General features: G+C 35.1%; 2 protein-coding genes across 23 annotated transcripts in view; one reads left to right on the top strand and one right to left on the bottom strand.

Moving 5' to 3' along the window:
• The window catches only part of RIF1 (replication timing regulatory factor 1), a 335,763-nt gene that overhangs the window by 270,280 nt on the left and 44,918 nt on the right, over positions 1-20,565 (bottom strand). The gene's annotated exons all lie outside the window — the stretch shown is intronic.
• NEB (nebulin) overlaps positions 1-20,565 on the top strand; it is a 140,209-nt gene that overhangs the window by 117,806 nt on the left and 1,838 nt on the right. For 11 of the 22 annotated variants that reach the window (XM_063429501.1, XM_063429516.1, XM_063429515.1 and 8 more), the window contains 16 exons: positions 1,006-1,110; positions 2,875-2,985; positions 3,432-3,539; positions 5,000-5,113; positions 5,702-5,806; positions 6,268-6,372; positions 7,145-7,249; positions 7,776-7,868; positions 9,033-9,125; positions 11,544-11,636; positions 12,566-12,658; positions 15,869-15,961; positions 16,392-16,484; positions 17,943-18,050; positions 19,106-19,286; positions 19,737-19,829. In XM_063429501.1, the coding sequence (XP_063285571.1) occupies positions 1,006-1,110; positions 2,875-2,985; positions 3,432-3,539; positions 5,000-5,113; positions 5,702-5,806; positions 6,268-6,372; positions 7,145-7,249; positions 7,776-7,868; positions 9,033-9,125; positions 11,544-11,636; positions 12,566-12,658; positions 15,869-15,961; positions 16,392-16,484; positions 17,943-18,050; positions 19,106-19,286; positions 19,737-19,829 (1,693 nt within the window). Of the gene's footprint in view, positions 1-1,005; positions 1,111-2,874; positions 2,986-3,431; positions 3,540-4,999; positions 5,114-5,701; positions 5,807-6,267; positions 6,373-7,144; positions 7,250-7,775; positions 7,869-9,032; positions 9,126-11,543; positions 11,637-12,565; positions 12,659-14,746; positions 14,840-15,868; positions 15,962-16,391; positions 16,485-17,942; positions 18,051-19,105; positions 19,287-19,736; positions 19,830-20,565 lie in introns of all 22 variants that reach the window. The other 11 variants (XM_063429518.1, XM_063429506.1, XM_063429504.1 and 8 more) reach the window with 11 other exon arrangements.

The raw sequence follows: 20,565 nt of genomic DNA, 5'->3' as shown, positions 1-20,565 counted from the left end.
CACTTTTTAATGAAAACACTGACTGTAAACTTCCAATTCTTTTAGAATATTTGCAAGTATGAGCAAACATAAGTTACTGAAACAGTTATCTCATCGAATCAGGAACCATTTCTTTATTTCACAGGGGGAAAAACTGGAAAGTTGATTTCAGGGCAATCATGGGTTAAAATTCACCTTTATCTTAATGCATTATATATACATAATGCTTAAAAAATTACAATAAAATACATACCATTACAATTCACAAATGAATCACTGTTTAGTGGGTCTGTCTGAAGCTGTAGATAGAACAGGAAGAAACCTCCAATAAGGAGCAACTAATTTTGGTCCACATAGTCTATCTGCACAGCAGGACTAAATAGAACAAGTGTTGTATCCCCAAAGAGCAGTTCCAATCATCACATAGGATAAGTGGAACTGCACTAAAACTGATAGCGCCATGCCACATATTATGAACTGCGCTTAGAGTTGCAGACTGCCCAGGTATGATCCAATGTCTGGCTTTCTCTCCAGGCAGTAGAAAGTCAACCTAAGATAGGTGCTTTGTATGCAGATTACACAAGTAAAAAGTTGACATTGGGTACCTAGAACCAAGTATCCCAGCTCTGTCGTCGGTCTTAGTGCTGAAGGCATTTTTAAAAATCACTACAATTTTAAACTATTCTCAGTGCAGAGAGAAGTGATATGTACACTATCACCTCTGCAATAATATACATCTGTGATGGTGCTTAGAGTGACCCTTTAAATAACAAAATCCAAGAATTATCAATAGTAAATATATTTGTTTTAAATTTCTAACATAACAACTTTATGCAAGGCACATTAGTGATTATACTCATCAAAAAGGCATTTCATATTAGCTATGAGAAAGTAATTAAAATCATGTGATAAAGGAGAGGATAATTGGTGAGATTATCAAACCTTAGCCAGTATCCCCTTTAAAGAATTGGACATTTGACATCTTGACAATGTTTTAATTTAAGTTTACATGTTTCTAACAAATAGGTTAAATATAAAGAAAAGTATGAAAAGGAAAGAGGAAAAGCTATGATGGATTTTGAGACCCCAACATATGTCACAGCAATGGAATCCCAGCATATGCAAAGCGAGGTAAGAGTCACCATGACTTCTGATGGTATAATACATACACCTTTAGTGAGATAGGTCAGTTGGTTAATGCACCAACAGTAGTGCCTTTGCAAAATTTAGGGCTGCAGATTAAATTCCTGTTAGGGTGAACATGGATAATACATTCTATACCCCAGGGCACACTTGAATATAAGAGAGTACTCTATGTATTCTTATTAGTAAAATTATTTCTTGATTATTGTTTTTAATTAAAACAAAAACATGATAGATTTGCCGCAATGTTATATATATCTAAAAACAGCTTGCCAAAGTTGCAGATATTTTGTCTGCAGCTTTTACATACCCTCCTCTTCTTCCCCAAACCAGACTGTCTATGGCCGTTCAATCAGAGATTTTCCAATGCAGCTCAATCATAGGTCTTTGTAATGTAGGTGCTCTGGGCTGCCTCTTGAGTTTAGCTCCACTGAGCTAACCAAACCAGGAAGTAACATGACCAATGGACTGATTGACAGCCAGGGGGGTGTAGCAAGGTTCATTTATAAAAGTGTCAATTTCTACTGAAATCTGCACTTTTTGTAAAATGAAAAAAAAAAAGAGGACACACTCTGCACACATATGTGTGGAGTGGTTTGTTAGGATTTAAACAGGCACTACAGTTGGTGTATTAACAATCTTATCTATGTAAGCATTTAATGAAGACCTCATTATATTGTTAACACACATTGCCATTCTATGCAAATCACAATTTACATTTCTCTCTTTACCATAACGTGATACTTGGGTGGCGTTTCTCAATGGTATATCACAACTTGAAATGATTGCGTTTGTCATTATTACACATTTTTACTGAAGTTATTTAAAGTAAAGTTTTAGTACATATACCTCGCTTGAGACAGATATTTTATGCTGTTTGTGGTACCCATGTGAATGATTTTTTATTATTTTTTTTCTCTCTCTGAAACATTGTGATTTAATTACCATTTTTAGATGACAAAATTGAACTATTATCTGCAATTTTTATGTTGCCATTTTTTATCAAATATTCAAAACCAATATTCCAAAAGACATCTATTTTAGTAAACGCTAAGCTTATTCAACTTTATTTCTCCAAAACAGCTATAAGGTATACTTTTCCAGATTAAATTTTTGAATAGTATTATTGCAATAGGAGTAAAATTAAGTAAAAGTAATAATTTATATAGATAGATATGCAAATTGCATTGTGAAAGAAATGTATGTATAGTTTAACTGATTTACCGTTAATGTTCTAAATGAGGGTTTATGTTTGTGAATTGTGTCCCAGTATTTTCTATCGATCTGTCAGTCAATTCTTCAAGCTTAAATCATTTTAAATCCTTGAAGTTGATGTTGTAGTGTGATCAAAACAAAAATTATACAAACTGAAATATGCTTGTATAAAAAAATATTTGTATTGTTCTTTTTCTTATTTGACTGTGTCCATCAATCTTCCTTGAACTTCATTTGCCAAATCTACTGAAAATGTATGAATTTAAACACATTCAGTAAGAGGCGTCTATTCACTAAACAATGAGTTGCTGGGCAATTGCAAACTAGAAACCATAGTAGATGAGTCCAACTCATCTCAGTTTAATTTTTATTTCTAACTTGTCTGATTTGTCTATATTGTGCAAACCCACTGTGATTTCACTGTTCAGTGACTATGTACCTTAATATACATTGTGTTATATATATACGTTTCCCCCTTGACACTAAAAATTTATAACATGATTCTGTGTATGATATTTTTCTTCCTGCCTCTAATAGAAAGAATATAAGAAAGACTTTGAAGAGTGTTGTAAGGGCAGAAACCTAACTGGTTTGGAGGTTACACCATCAATGTTACATGTCAGACATGCTACAAAAATAGCAAGCGAGGTAGCATCTGCGCTTTATCTCATTTTTGCAATCGAACAGAATAATGGCACTAATATACACTACATCTCTTTTGTTTATCATTGTGATCTTTTCGGACATTTTGTGTTTGCTTTTATGTTTGTTTCCGTCTCCTGTTATTTTGTTCGTTTGTTGTTGTTTTTCTTGTTTGTTTATGTAGTAATTATATAAAATAACAAGTTTATATAATCTTTGTATGGTCCCACTGTCAAGTGTTTATGTTTATGTGATACATACAACATTTGTTAACACCTCAAGGACCTGGATCTTTGCGAATCTCTTGTTACGTCATGACATGTACGGTAGTCATCACATGATGTTGGTCCTTAAGGGGTTAGTGTCTTGTGCTATTCGGATCTTGCATAATCTTAGTTGTTCTCACGCAGTCTTGTTTGCACCTTAATATTTAATCTTTTCTTCCCCTTTAGAAAGAATACAGGAAAGATCTTGATGATACCAAGGGTAGAGGCATCACTATTCTGGAAGAGACTCCTGAGTTCTTAAGAGCCAAGAACGCAACTCAAATCTTGAACGAGGTATGATAATGCCAGGAAGTGACTGACACAGTCAGAAACAGTATGACCCATTCCAACAGTAGTATTTTCATTTGTCTAGACTCTAGCTGTTAAACCTGAAGAATATATTCAAGTAGTTCAATCCAATGCAAAAAGAAACATACTAATGCAACATATATCGCAGTGGGCAAAGTCCCCCTTCCATGTAGCTGGCAATACCCTTGATCTTATTTTCTCTCATGAATGTACAATTTCTAATCTCTGCAACACTCCATTTCCTCTCTCAGATCACCACCTCTTATCATTTGCTCGCAATAGTCCCTTACCCCATAACCCCATAATAGTCCCTTACCCCCATCTCAACCTAACCCCCCTCAACTAAGAAGAAATTTGAATTAAATTGACCTCCAGCAGCTATCAGCTAATATTAATTCCCAACTTCTATCCATCCCTACTTTCTCCTGATATTGTAAAGGGCTACGGAATATGCTGGCGCTATATAAATACCAGTAATAATAATAATAATATATCCTAGATACATTAAAAAAAGAAAATCAGACCACTTTCTATGTGCTACAGGCTACTCTTAGACTACACACCATTGTCAGAAGCTGCACCGGCGACACAATGGAAGGTAGAGCTTGGGGAAGACATTACCCAACAACAGTGGGACGACTTGGTGGTTGCCCCTAAATATTTTGTTAAATCAGCGTCACTCATAGAACAACATATGAAAATAATCTACAGATGGTACCTGGTACCTGCAAGGTTACATAAATTCTTCCCATCCAGCTCATCAGAGTGCTGGAGATGCACCACACAGGTGGGCACCGTCCTGCATGTTTGGTGGCACTGCCCACTGGTCAAACCCTTTTGGAGGGTCATACAACAGGTGATTCAGGAGCTCATGCACGCCGAACTAACCCACCGCCCACACACATATCTACTTCTTTCACTCCCCCCCAGGACACTTCCTCATATAAGGAAAATTGCATACCACATTCTACTCACGGCCCAACGCATAATTGCAAGGACATGGCAATCCCACAATACCCCGTCCGTAGAGACAGTTCTTGCGGAGGTGGATAACCAACAAATCTATGAGAAGCACTATCATAAAATCTGCCCTCCTAACGAAACAACACTGGCTACCTGGGAAACTTGGGAAGCATGGAGACGAGGGCACCCCACATATGGTACCCTGCCATGCCCCGTAATAGAGCTTAAGACACCTAATGGAAATATAATAGGCAGGGACAGGTTGAGACATGTTGAATGAGAAAAATTTCAAAAGTTAAAGCATTTCCCTGCTGTACTTACGAACAGATGAACTAATGTTTTGTATATACCACTCGTGGCTTATAAGTACTTGGATGAAGCTGACCCCTCCCCCTATTCTCCCCCCCCTTTTTCTTCCTTTCTTTTTTTTAACGAAGATAGTGTTTTACAGTTACATATGTGCATTATGTTTTGTGTAACAGAAAGAATACAAGAAAACTCTAGAACTGGAAATTAAAGGTAGAGGCCTGTCAACCTTGGTAATGGAAACACCAGATTTCATGAGAGCAAAGAATGCTACCGACATAGCAAGTCAGGTAAGAACTGCTCAATAATAAGGCCACAGCGCTTATTTCACCAAGACGCTGCTATAGTGACTGATGTTTCCAATAGAAGAGTAGCGTGGCTTAGATAAAGCCATGCCGGTTTTGGTGTGTGTTTGTGGTGGCTGAGTGTTCTGTGTATGTGTGGAGGAGGCTGAGTTGTGTGTGTTGGGGAAGGTGCAGCATTGGTTATGGTGTATACAAGTAATGTAAAAACCAAAACCACTCAGGTTGAGTTCTTTAATAAACAACAACCCTTGATGTTTTCAGCTTTATGGCAAAAACTCTACTGAGACAGTATGTATTCTTATATTACCATACAGACTAATTAACCTTAATTAGAGCATATATGGGAGCAGATATAAGGACCCGTAGTATACAAACAGATAAAACATGTATGTTAATGCTGAGTTCAAAATTATATCACTCTCGCACAGCAGTATTGGCGGTGGTATTTAACCACAATGCATATATTAAACAAAATCAAAAGAGTGGTTTTGAGAACCGAAGGGTGATGGAAAGCTGTGGTTTACTTAATATAATCTGGCAGTTGGCATTAAATTGCATCCAATGTTTTGGCAGGTGAAATACAAACATTCTGCGGAAATGGAAAAGGCCAACTACACAAGTGTTGTGGATACTCCAGAAATTATCCATGCTCAACAAGTCAAAAATCTTTCAAGCAAGGTACAAAGTCAACAAAAACAAAACAAAAACAACAACAATCGTAACATAAAAGTGTTTCAAATAAAAGCTCATAAAATTATGATATCATTTAGATTTGGGAAAAACAAACAAAAAAAAAACATCTCAAAACTTGGGTTAAGCTTAAAAAAAAAAAATGCATCCCTTGTCAAATAGGCTGTACTTCTTTGATGTATGTTGTGTATATTGTAATGTCCAGAGCAATGACAGTTCCCTTTTAACTCCTATAATACCTCCGATTAAACTTTTATATCCTAAAAGCAAGAGACTTATGTCCATTGTAAAACGTATGTAGTTTTGAAGAAGCTCCATAAATAATGTCACCGATAGTATAGCTACAAAATGTTTTCTCTTCCTCAAAAACAAACTATCAGAATTGAAAAGTTCAATAAACAGAACATTTATTTTGATCATTAAATGACTGTATATATCAATCATTGCAGAAAAAATACAAAGAGGAAGCAGAAAGGAATATGTCTTATTACGTACCTGTTTACGACACACCGGAAATGCAGAGAGTCCGTGAAAACCAGAAGAACTTCAGCACTGTAAGTTATTTATTTCATGAATTTATTACTTCCTTCCTAGGTCAAACTATTATTTTCTATTCTATATTGGGCATGACAATCTTGTGGTTCCTACGGTCAGCACAACTGGTAAGGCTAGTAATGCAATCCAATATATGGCTTAGAATTAACAGTACATGTCCGTGTCTTATGTGTTTTGGATTACTACTGAATGGACCATTTCTTATGACTATCAGGGTTATTTTCTAAAGTTTAAATTCTGGATTTCAAATTCTAGGGCTAAAGTGTCTGAAACACACACGCTTTGGTGATTTCTTCCAGTTCAGATATTATGGACCAAAATGTTCAATCTAATGTGAATTCACCTTGGATATTCCTTGTAGGCTAATTCTAAAAGTTTGATATGGAACCTTGGGCTTTAGTAGACAATCCACTGTCTCATCTTTTAACAGAAGGGATTACAGGCCATGTGTTGTGCCCATGTAGATTTATGTCTTTCTTTTAATTGTTCTGACCTAAATGTTGTCATTATCTTCCTATAAAGTATTTTCCTCCCATGGGAATACTTTAATGATTTGTCTTGTAGTCGGTCTGTATATTTAAGTGTTTCTTCGATTTTGATCCTGAGCATCAACCAAGAAATGAAAGAATAGTAAATATATAAAATAATAACATGGTTACTAGACAATAATTATATTGATTCATAGCTATTTAACTCACAGTCTTAGAAAGTGAAAACTGTGTTTGTTCCATATGAATCTTAATGCCGTTTTCAAATCTTCTCTTCTTATAGCTTCAGTACCAGGGTGACCATATGCAAAGTAAAGGAAAAGTCACAGTGGTAAAAGACACACCAGAAATACTGCGTGTTAAGGAAAATCAAAAGAATTTCAGCTCGGTATATAATTTACATTTATTTTAAATCCTAACAAAATAATCTCATTAAAAGAGAAACATTCTAACGTAGCCCTCTTTTTAGCAAGCTAACATTAACTGCCACTTATCCCGATGGCTGTCGCTTTTTTATCTTTATGCTCATTCTGTAGTGTTTCCTGATACCAGGGTTAGTAAGTTGCAAGCCCACCTCTTCCCCCAGCACCCTAGGAGGGCTGATCATATTCTGTAAATCACTTTTTTTTGTGATGTCCGATCAAAATTGTGAGTCTTCCTATTTGTCTGTTTTCAGTTCGTAGATTTTGTGTAGATGTAGATGCTGATGTTGTGTCTTTGTACCACCCTTGTATTGTCGTATTTATGTGTCACATGTGTCACACTTTAGCTCTCAGTAGATTAGGTTCTCAACGTATCTTAACTTTGTATTGCGCTACAACTAAACAAAAAAACAAAACTCCCTAGTCTTTTTCTAACTCAAGCAAAACCGTTTTTATATTTACTGATTTGTCACCTTCATTCCGAATGTTAAGATATTGTACAAAGAAGAAATTGGAAAAGGAACAGCTATTGGGCACACCCCTGAGATGGAGAGAATTAAAAGAACTCAGGATGCCATTAGCACGGTACAGAAAAGCTAGTTTAAGCTTCTCAGTTGGTCTAATCATCACTAGTGTCTTACACCTAACAATGGCTGCAAGAAAATAATAACCATTATCAAAAAATAACAGCTAATATAAAAAAAAGAAAAGAAAAGTTTCCTTCCCCTAAGTATTAATCTTTGTCTAAACATTCTGCTGAATAACATTTTTATTAAAATTGTCCAGGGAAAACTATTGCTTTTTGAGTGTTTTACACACTAATATGAAAATGGCATTGTATCTGTACTTAATTAAGTATATTAATGAACGTATAACCTGCTAAAAAAGTGTCACAAAAAAAATTAAAGGAAGGAGGAACTAATAAAGAATTAATAATGAGAAAAGTTCTACGAGTGGAACTATCAGCAAGACCAGTCCATTGGGGCCAATAGTTTCCATGATGGTTGCTCCACTTGTAGACATTTGCACTATAATTACTCTGTTATAGAACTCACAGAATAATTAAAATCATAACTTTAAGCCTGTATTTACTGATGATGTGAATTAATTCTAATAACCAAAATGGTCTTTTAAGAGCAAACGATATATGAATATGCTAGAATTGCTTTGGAAATTTGTAAGTTGCCTGCTGCAGAATTAAGTTGTTTAAACACTCGTATTAAATAGTGGCTTATGTTTTATTTTAATTGAACCCTAATTTAAATAAAAAAAATACATCTTACAAGCCTAGAGACTCCCAAATCAGTTCTAGAATGGTTTCTATCAAAAGTGAGTTTAGACAGTTATCCCAAAGGTTCTTGAATCATTCAATTGTACTAGAGGGTACAACCCCTTCTGAACATAGGAAATAAAAATTTTCGAACTCCACCAAAATAAATGAATAATTCTCCAAAAATCATTAGAAAAGATGTGCACAACATCAACATCATAACTGATTGACCCAAACCTCTTTCCATCTAAAGTAAAGATGGCTAGCAGAGTATTGTGGGTAATGTAGTAAACAATAACTGGAGTTCTAAAGTTTAATTCTCTCTGCCATAATATATATAGATTGAGAATATATCTGTCCATTACAATCATGATCATGAGCTGCCAGTTGTGTGTGAACATACATGCAGTCATGTATGAAGATGTCCAATGTGCTTAATGTGCCTCGTTCTCTGTTTTCCATTGTATGTGATTTTATAGATTAAGTACAAGGAAATTATTGGACAAGGGACACCAATTTCTGACCTTCCTGAAGTGAAACGAGTAAAGGAGACACAGAAGAACATCAGCTCGGTAGTGGCTGATATTTTTTGGTTTACTGTGTTTGAGTGTGTTCTCACCTCCCTCTACTAAATAGCCCTCTTCGTTCTAATGTCTGTCTACTGTTCACTTTGAAAAATGTCTGAGAGATAAGGGTGAACAACGCATTGCAGTGATATGCGTTACCCACCCTTCTGGCACAAGTTGTCCAACACATCACGGTGCAGGTTTATTTTATTTTCCCTTTTCTCTTAACCTATTTAATTGCTTGCAATGTGTTTAAAATAAGATGTTTTTTTGTTCATGTTTTTACAAAAACCTAATTAACACTGTTTAGGATTTGCCTGCACTGCAAACATCATAGAGTTGTGAAACTCAGCAATTTTGTATTTTAATCTGTAAACTTTGTAGAGCAAAGGGAAAAAATGGCCCAAGGTATCAGGATCGTCTGTACACTGGCTTTAGATCAGCCTAATTTAAAGCATAGTATGACAACACCCTTTGCATAGATCAGGGGTAGTCAACCTAGTCCCTATCGCCCACTAGTGGGCGGTTTGGGATTTCAGGTGGGTGATGATGGGTTCTGCAGAAAACGCCCGATGGACCTTCATGGCTGTGGACCAAGGCTGGCAGGGGAGATCCTTTCATCTCTCCTGCCAGCCTAAGCAGAGCCAGCCTGGCAGTATACCCTCTCAGGCTGGTGAGAAGATCAAAGATGTCTTTATCTTAATGACTCCCCCTCCCTTCTTCTTACCTTTCACCAGGGAGGGGGGACATAATGTCAGTGAGAGACATCTTTGATCTTCTCATCAGCCTGAGAGGGTTAATGAAAGGCTGGCTCTGCATAGGCCTTGCACTATAAAATTAGTTACTGTGGCACTGGTGAGCGGTAGGAAGTTTTACCATCAAAAAAGATACAAAAGAGGGCGGTATATATTAAAAGGTTGACTACCCAGACAAAGATAATAGGTAATTAAGACTTTTGATTTGATTTCATGTGTATTTACATGTGACACCTGCTAGCAAATCAGATCATTTTCCTCATTTATCATTGACCATAAATTTGGAGAATTTGTATTAAAAAAACAAAGCTTAATTAAATTGTCTTGTCTCAAATTGCAGCTATACGGGACTTTTACCAATATATTAATACTGACAGTAACTGGGTGAATTCTGAAACTGTCCCCTTCCCTTTCTGTCCTTATTATCCTGCGTGATTAAATAAGATTTGCTAATTGCATTTTTTCTAATATTTACAACTAGACATTCGTTGTTTCAAATAATGTATTTAACTTTTACTTAATATGAAGTTTATGAATGAAAGAGAAAATGGATGAATGAATGGATAAGAGTATTTTTTACTGGTAAATGTATTTATCTTCAATGTGCATTAAGCCTATAGCAGAGAAAGCCTTTTTTCATTAAACTGGAGAACGTAGCTTCTATAGGACAACATAACGAGATTGGCAAGATCAAGCTAAATTGGGATAATCAGATAAATGGGGGTTTATATACACTGGAAGGTATAATATATGTAAGATTCAAATACTGGAGGGGGTAGCAAATCCTATAGCTAATCAGTAAGTCTTATCAACAAACTTGGTATTTTAATTCTATCAGTATAAATGGCATGCCAGTTCATTTACCAGTGTTCACAACATTTTTAAACCCTCTCTAGATTATTATTATTATTGCCATTTATATAGCGCCAATGTATTCTGCAACATTGTAAAATTAATCATTTTACAGGATTTTTGTTTTTCCTTGAACTATAAAAAGTAGAGATTATAGATTATGCCAATTTAATAATAGATCTGATCTGATTTAAAATGTTGGTTTGCATATATATCTCTATAGCTGCTCTCATTGGAACCAATCAGATATTTGCAAGCCGAAATATTTTAAACCTCGTGTTCCTATCCAATGATAACTTAAAATAGATGGTGATTCTTCGCTTACAGAGACAAATGTAGTGTCTTACAAATTCCATTGGTTAAGATTGGGAGAAATCTTGACTTGCAGCTGGTAATGTAAGGACTTCTGTAAAGTTAAATTCAATATAAAAGATGAACTACTACAAAAGCATAAGGTAAACATTATATTTCAAATTATCAATATAATTATCTGTGAACCCCTGCCAGGATTTCATTCACTTCATCCTTCCCTTGTATTAATTGTCTGATAATATTCTATCAGTAATGCTGAAATCAAAATTAACAACATATTAGTAATCAATCAGGGATCTCTATTTGCGATAAAACATTTCAAAATACACTGCATAAAAGAAACATCGATTGAATAAATCACAATAAAAAAAAAAAAAAAAATTGTAATCAGTTTTCCAGTGACATGAATGTGCATTTGCAGAAAAGTAAATTTGACATGTGTTGGAAGAAACAAATGCCGGTTAAGGTTTTTGGTGCTATGTTAGATGCTATTTTGTATCTCTAGGTTATGTACAAAGAGAACACAGGGCAAGGAACATCCACACCTGTAACTCCAGAGATGGAGCGGGTCAAACGCAACCAAGAGAACATTAGCATGGTATTTTTATATCGGAGAATGGGTTTTACAAACAGCTAACAATAAGTGCTTTAAGAACATCGGCAATATAACAGTTCTAGACGCCATTTTCACCCATGCTTAGTTAATGAAACTACAGATGTCGTAACACTTCGGTTTTCAACATTGGTCCTCTGCTGGGACAACAATTCTGTTCACCTGTTGATGAACCCATAATTCTCTGCCTGCTAATGGTTGGAGGTAGACACACAGAGTTATTCACTAAGGTGAGAAATTCAAGTGAATTTAATACTTAATACCAAATTTGCCAAACTGAAAGCATAGCTGACTTATAGAATTTTTCCAGTTTGCATATTTTGACCTTAAATGTTAAATTCACATGAATTCTCACTTTAGTAGATAGCTCTCTCATCAAGCAGGTTATACTGAGAATGTCAGTGGCTCCATTAAAACAACGCAGTCACTGAGTAATCCCAGTGTGAATTGAATGTCCCAAGGACTGGCTTTGAGAAACAATGCTTAATTACAGTTATTTGCCTACTTATAAGAAATATCGTAGAATAATACAATTAACTGGTTTCATTTTTCCCTTTAAATTAAACAGTTATTATTTTACTAAACAGTTTGACCTACAATCCTATTTGTGCTTTTCTTACAGTTTATTCTTCGTTTTAACATTTCATTAACCAAGTGCCCTCTGTTGAGCACAGACTTACTATTTTTCATTATTTTTGGTCTCTTAAACACTGACTTACAGAGTGAGGCCTCTAATTTTGCAGTTTTCTACTAAACAAAAATTTATGGAATGTTGATCAGTCTCTTACTGACCAAGGTATTTATCCTTGTTTGAATTCCCTCCAGAGAAATATATTTTATTGTCACCTGAAAATCTTCCATTCTCTATATTGTTTTCTTTTATCGTGCTCCTGGCTACTTCCTTGTACCTTCAGGTAATGTACAAAGAGAATATGGGGATGGCAACACCAATACCCGTGACTCCAGAAATGGAAAGAGTTAAACGCAATCAAGAAAACATTAGCTCGGTATTTATAAATCAGAAAAAAAAAGATCCCGCTAACATTGAATTAAAATATACAATATACCAAACCTATTTAATAATCTAAACATGAATACTAAATCCCCTACTGATTCTAGAGGGAGGGGAAATGAATTTACTAAAATTAATTTAACCTTAGATTATCTATTTAAGTTTCATCTGTAATCCATGTTTTGTTTTTAACAAATAGTAAATATCTAATTGTTTTAACAGTTTTATGTAAGTAAACATTTAATTTACAAGATTAATGTACTGAATGCAATGTTATAAGTGAAGGCTATTTGTAATCTGATTAAGAACTGTATTTAATCAAAATGGCTTTAATCTAGTTTTGTATTTTAGAATATATTTTTTTGTATTTCCTAAATTTGATAAAATGCTAATTTGTTCTTGAGTAGAATGCAGATTGCTGTTACAGATACTGTAGTCTTTTTACATTTAAAGAGTTACGGTCTCCTTGAATTTAGCACAACCTAATGGTTAACTGAAAGTTGTCAACTGGTTGTACTATTTTTCTTTTTATATAATTTTTTTTTATTTTAATGTACATGTTAGTACGTGCAAAGTATGTAAATTTATCAACTCACACAAAGTTTTGCTGCATCATATGAAGGCGCATTTATGCACACAGCATTTTAACTTTAGATGCCCAAATGTGCAGGTACGCACCTGAGGCATTGAAAAGGCAGCAACGTTTTAAACCAACATCCTCTGCATTATGCATTCCAGTAAAATTTGAATAGCATTTACTGGGGTGGAAGAATGGTCCCTTCTCTGTTTAATCTATTGACACTCAGATATTGACTTTTCTAAGATATTTTTCTTGTCATGAAAGTTATCTAATTTATGGCTGGATATATATGTACCATAGGTTTATTAAAGGGACACTATAGGCACCCAGACCACTTCAGCTCATTAAAGTGGTCTGGTTACAGTGACCCTGTCTTCTTAACCCTGCAATGTTAAATATTGCAGTTTTTGAGAAATGGCAATAATTACCTTGCAGGGTTAAGACTGCCTCTAGCGGGTGTCAATCAGACAGCCACTAGAGGCACTTCCTGCTAGCAGGGCAACTTTTGGTTGCCTAACTGACGCTGAACGTGCCCACGCTCTGCATGAGAACATCCACCGTCAATCAAATCCCCATACGAAAGCATTACAAAAATGCTTTCCTATGGGAAGGGCCTAATACACTCACAGTGCTCCCTGCGCTTGCACATTAGACCCCGTCAAGAGATGGCGGAGGCGGCGGAGAACCGACCAAGCGCAGAGGGAGATCGGCGCTGTAATCAGGTGAGTACTGTAAGGGTTTTTTTTTAGCCGTAACAGCTTTAAAAACTGATAGAGAAACATTGTGGACATAGTGAGAAAATTTAGAAGCAATACAAGCATACATGAAAATAAACATTTAAAAAAGATATATTTAAATGTAGTTGAACATAATTATATTATTAAATACTGAGAATTTTCTAATTTAGCTGAATAAAATAAAATACTTACATTGTACTGGAATTGATCCCAAAATGTGCTTTAATAACGCAGACAAGTCTTCAGGCTTGGAACTTGGAAGATTTATTGTTTTGCTCTGTGAATTTAGGGTTTCTGCTTTATTTATCAAACTATATAATCTCACACAGGAGGCTGCTTTGCAGTAAGAGGCAATTTAGATTAAAAATATTTAGAATAACATGAAACATTTTACAATTAACACTTATTTTCAATAAGTGTGTGGGGAGATTGTGTGAGCCTCAGCCAGATTGTATGCACCAAAACAACTTCATTCAACTTAAATGGTGTTGTTGCTTAGGCTGACCCTTTACATTGAGCAAGTTACACTTTGGGTTTTATTCACTGAACGCAGAATCCTAGTGAACTAAAAACCGAACTACAAGAGTTAGGGAAAAAAAAGTGCTGATTTGCAAAAATTGAGAAATCATTAAAGCTTGCCTGTACATCGAAATTTGGTTTCAATTCTGTACAATTCTGGGTTTAGTGAATGAACCGATTAATAATGATTGACTAGAAAAAATCAGGAGATATTAAGACCATTGTTTGTGTCACTTTGGATCCTTAGGTGCAATACAAAGATCATGTTACAGTGGGGACCCCCACACCAGTAACTCCTGAGATGGAGCGAGTTAAACGCAACCAAGAGAACATTAGCTTGGTATTTAATATTTCCTAAAAAGTAACTTTTTTCCCCATTACATTTCACAGCTTAACAATATTTTTGCTTCTATCCATAAAGTTGTAAACTGGTTTCGGTTTGGAGATGATTTACTTTTATGGCTAACTTTTATTTGTGTTTTTTATTTATTTTGTTTTTCAACGTTCATGCTTCCCCAATATTTTTTATAATATTAATCTCTACCAGTATTTTGGGATGGTGCATACATAAGGTTAGAAATATACAGGATTCACTTTCGTAATCGGGAATTCAAAGTGAAGTTAGAGGGAATCTAATATTTAAGACCAAGATAGATTATTTGTAAATGCTTTCTATGTCACATATTCCCTTCCAGTTCAGGTATTTTGGGCTAAAATTGGATAATCACTTTGATTTCTATTTTAATTCTAACGTTAGTTAATCACTCTTGTAGTTTAACCAGGTAAGTTAAATGCCGGCTTAGTTTATGTGAGAAGAGAAACAAATAAAACAACAGACGGGAAAAATGTATCTCAGATGAGGTGGAGATTTCTTTGAATTTGTCTATCCTGACCTAAATTTTGCACGACACTACGACTTAGTATAATTCACTGTTTAGTGAATAGGAGCCATTTTGGAAGATTCGTTTTCTTTTTGTTTTAAATAAGAATAAGGGTAGAACAAACAAATTAAAACCGGAAATAAACAACTGTTTCAAAAATAAGAAAATAATATTTTAAATAATAATTTAATAATACATAAATAGTGTGAGTTATGACTTTTTGGTTAAAAATAAATAAATAATTACATTTAATGTTTTTTTTTTCTTATCCTTTTTTATATCAAAACGGCATACTAGTTAAAAAAATAATAATTTCCACTTTATGTATCGAGCAAAGTGAAGTGTAGTGTAGTGTAGTGTAGGACCCAGGATTGTTTTTCGTTGTTATTTAACACTTATATTTAAAAACTAATCAGTATTTTTCCGCCATCATTATTCTGAAAAATCTATTTCATGTGCATATTGATTACTGCCTTTGTAACCTGTAGGTTTCATACAAAGAACATATGGGGCACGGAACTCCCACCCCTGTCACTCCAGAGATGGAGCGAGCCAAACGAAATCAGGAAAACATTAGCATGGTATCATCTAAAAAGAAGGCTACCTCCATATAACACTCTCTCTTAAACCACCCTCCTATTTCTATCATAAATACTTTTGTTACCCTTCTTCATCGACCGTAAACCCCTCATTTCACTTGTTGGATCAAGTTTAGTCAATTGCTGTGATTATCTGGATTTTTAAAATCACATTAACATAATTTCATAAAAATATAATTTGTGTATTAATCCCTAAGTCAATTCCTTGCAGATTTACCAGCATACATAAAATATTCTGACTTATAATCTTTTATTATTCCTGAAGTATATAAAAGGATAACCAACAATACTTATAACATTTAGCATTTTTACTTTGTATTATCCCCATGCAGTGGTGAGTGACATTAACCCATCTTGGTATTTTTAAGAAATATTTAAGTGACACCTGGATGCTTTTTTTTATACACTGTAGGTTTTGTACAAAGAAAATTTGGGAAAAGCTACGCCAGCACCCGTTACTCCAGAGATGGAGCGAGTAAAACGCAATCAAGAAAACATTAGCTCGGTATTTTCATACCAAAAACTCGAGAAAAATCCCTTCTTACAATATTTAATACATTAATAAATGCAGTGTTTTACCCCTTAAACTAAATCTTATTTATATATTTAACATTCTCTCAAAATTTACAACCCTGACTATATACTAAATTATAACATTTTTCTACAAAGGGTTTTTCCACCTAATAATTCAACATTTATCTGCAATAATAATAATAATTATAATAATTATAATCATAACAACAAGAATCCTTTAGAACATTTTGATCTAATCAAGTATTACCAATTTCTAACTTCTATTTAATTTTTGTATTCCTTGCGGGCAAATAAAAAATACATTATATTGAATCAAAGATATTACGAGTTAAATTACAAAATAGGTTTTTGAATGGCTCCTGTTGGGACCTTACTGGAACAATATTTCTTCGGAAAAAAAGTTTAGATTTTAAAGGGACACGTTAGACTCTATATAACTATTTAATCTCATTAAATTTGTTAAAGTGCCGAGTACCCCGGGCACTTCTCCTCCATTCAGTGGTAAGCCCTTTTGAACAGTTTAACACAGAATGAGGGTCCATCGCCACCCTCAACCCAGCACCTTCTGGAGATATGGCAAAGACAGAGGTTACTCTTTCCTAGCCACATCAACTAATATTCATACCAGCAATGATAATGTGATAGGCTGAAAATGGTCAGCTGACACTCAGACAACTACTACCAACTATTGCTGCTCAGGCTAATGAGGAAGAAGCACATAGGCAATGGGAAGCCGGGACTCTCAATTAGCATTTAACCATTACAAAATGTATAACACTGAAAAGAAGGATGGAGCCAGGGGACTGCAGACACTATAACCACTTTAATGAGATAAAGCATTACAGTGCCTAGAGTGTCCCATCAACCTTTTAGATCTCTGTACAGATTGCTGCTTATCCGTCCAATGGAAGCAGCTGCGCGTATATATACAGAACTCTTAAATGGTGCATCTCTTTTTGGCAAGTTCCCAAATGGAGCCCACCAAGAAGGAGGGGATCCCCAATGCTCCCAATAACAAAACTCTGTATAACTTGATTTCTGTGTTTCTTACATATGAAAGGTGTAGACATTTTTTTGAGGTGTTTTAATGTTAGGCAGAACAGCTTTAAGATGATCAAACTCAACGCAATACAAAAAAAATTGATTGCCATATCTGTGTTTCAGTGCCACGTAAATATATACATATCTTAACCTGAATAATTATCACTAAATACCTACTTCTTTGAAAAAGTTGATCTTACTACTCGGAACCTTTCTAACAAAACAAAAATGTACCTGAAATGGTCAGATGGGCTCTGTATATGTGTGGTACATCACCAGTTACATAACCAGTTTCCATAACCAAAAACGTAACCTATTCCTACCGCATGGAGAACAGAAGCGCAGAGCAGCACAGTCGCACTAACAATATCTTCTTTGAATTTACCAGGTCTTGTATTCCGACAGTTTCCGCAAGCAGATACAGGGCAGAGCAGCCTTCGTGCTCGATACACCTGAAATGAGAAGGGTTCGGGAATCACAGCGCCATATTTCTTCGGTAATATCCACTTTTTTTCTTTATTATTTACTTATTGTATGACAATATTAACCACAGCTGGGTTGTATTCACCAAACATAGAATTGTACTGAACTGTGCCGATTTGGAAAAGTTCTCCAGCTCGGCTATACTCAGTCCTTGGATTTGGTGTTCATCTGTGGTGGTGGTGGTAAGAGGTTTGAAATTATAGCATCACAAGGTTGAAACTTGATTTATATTTATCAGCTTTGCAATATACTTGGAGATTAATTTTGTTCAGAATGGTAAGTCGTCTAATTTGGGCTGATCGGATGATCATCCACATTCTCAAATTTCAAGCCAAAATCTAGAAGAATCATGAATCATACGCAATGCCATGGACAAGCATGTCTGTTTTGATTTGTAATTCGGTATTCTGCCCATTGTTCCCCCCGTCCCCCCCACCCCCACCCCAAAAGGAGAGTGAGAGATTGATCGGAAGAGGTCAGCCATTAAATTAATTTATTCACAGACCAAGTGAGTAGGGACCAAGAGAGAGGAAAAAAAAAAAACTATATATTGAATAAATATATAATATATGAATATTTTTTTTTACAACGCATTTTTCCCTCCATTGGTCTCTTCTCCCTTTTCCCTCTATTGTTTACTTTTTTCTCACTTGATCTGTAAAAGAAAATTGTGGGAAAATGCTCCTATCAGTCTACTGCAAAATTTTTACATATTGTATTATGTATCAATTTTGCAGTACACTAATTGACCCATTTTACACTATTTTTGTTTCATGTGATTTTTTTTTTCCAAACCTTTTTCCATTAATGAAAAAAAAATCGTATGAGCCAAACTGACAAATGATTTGTCAATCCTAAAAATATGGTTTGGCCAAAACAATTGGTTCTGCCATGTGCAATTCTACTTTGCAACATCCTTTATAGCTATAATCAAAAGTCATTCTAAGAATTGTCAATGATTATAAGGATACATCTAGATATTAAATGAATATAAATAAAAAGTGAGGGACTGTATTTGGTCAAACCTTCATGTATCTGTGTTGTAAATAACTTAATATATGGTTTTAGGTGAAATACCATGAAGACTTTGAGAAACAGAAGGGCAGTTTCACACCAGTTGTGACTGATCCAATAACGGAACGTGTTAAGAAGAATATGATTGATTTCAGTGACATTAACTACCGTGGAATTCAGAGGAAGGTGGTAGAAATGGAAAGAAAACGTAGTGAACAGGATCAAGATGTCACAGGTAATATTGAGAGCCTCTTTACTGTCCGGTGATCAACATAACAGATTTATCAACGTGTTGTGCTCTAGTGGTAAAATACGTCAAAGGAGGAGAGTCACCATCTGAACGTGCCTACTGGTTCCCCTGGCTTCTGTTGTTATTGCACTATTTTAGTTCCATTTTACAGATGATACTATTTTAGAAACAAAAAAGATTAACCTATTATCCAGTGCATTTCTGGTCAAACCATGGCAGTTGCTCCGCCTGCTAGGAGTTCATCAGTGATGATACTGACCTTGGACCAATACAATCTCTCAAGGAGATGCATTGAGGCCCTATGGAGCATTAACAGCAATTGCCACACTGCACCAATTAGATATATTGGTATCACTTTGTGCCGATACATGACGATATTAATCAATATTTGTGGAGATAGATGGAATCTCATTTGTTATTTACTCTCCTGTTTAGATCTGAGAGTGTGGCGTACTAATCCTGGCTCAGTTTTCGACTATGACCCAGCAGAAGACAACATTCAATCAAGAAGCTTGCACATGCTTTCAGGTACCACGTTCTTTACTCATAACGTGTGTCACAATATATTTTTTTGTAAAGGAGAAGGTTTTAGTTTTTTTTTTTACTAGAACATGGACACCTATTTTAATTAAAACATAATGTTTATTTGTATAGCCGTTATAAAAAGAAAAAATGTTTCAATATTAATACAAAGTGAGTGAAAGTCTTTCTAGGGCAGCGATAAAATGCAGGTTAACCATAAATGATCAAATTGTTGCTATCAAAATGAATGCAATGTATACAATATATAGCATATCCGCAACAATGTCACAATATAAGTATGAAATGTCAGGGACTACGGAGAGGGTAAATTTGGTGCGCACAAAATCCCCACGGCTAGAGCAGCATAATTGTGACTGATGTGAGTCTGATAGCTTTCAAGTTACATCCTTGACAGCAATATGACCGTTTTCCTCTTTACACACTTCGATTTAGCAGCTGCTCAAGCATCGCTTTTGAGCCATACTCAGATATATGGTCTGCCAAATCCTCTTTACACAACATGAGTCCTTAGTATTAATATTGTTTTTCAAGACCATTGTCATTAAATTTTTGGGAAACTGAAATTCACCAGTGCTTACATGATAGTTCATTCTTTTTGTTAAAATTATTTTTCACCAGAACACCAGCTACCTTCACTACAGCGAATGTTTGCAAATTCTCATAACTGAGAATTTGCAAACATTCCTTGTAGTGAAGGTAACTGGTGTTCTGATTAGTGAAG

Source organism: Pelobates fuscus, chromosome 8 (assembly GCF_036172605.1).
Source record: "Pelobates fuscus isolate aPelFus1 chromosome 8, aPelFus1.pri, whole genome shotgun sequence".
In the NCBI taxonomy this organism is placed as follows: Eukaryota; Metazoa; Chordata; class Amphibia; order Anura; family Pelobatidae; genus Pelobates; species Pelobates fuscus.
This window is presented reverse-complemented; position numbering and strand designations above follow the sequence as displayed.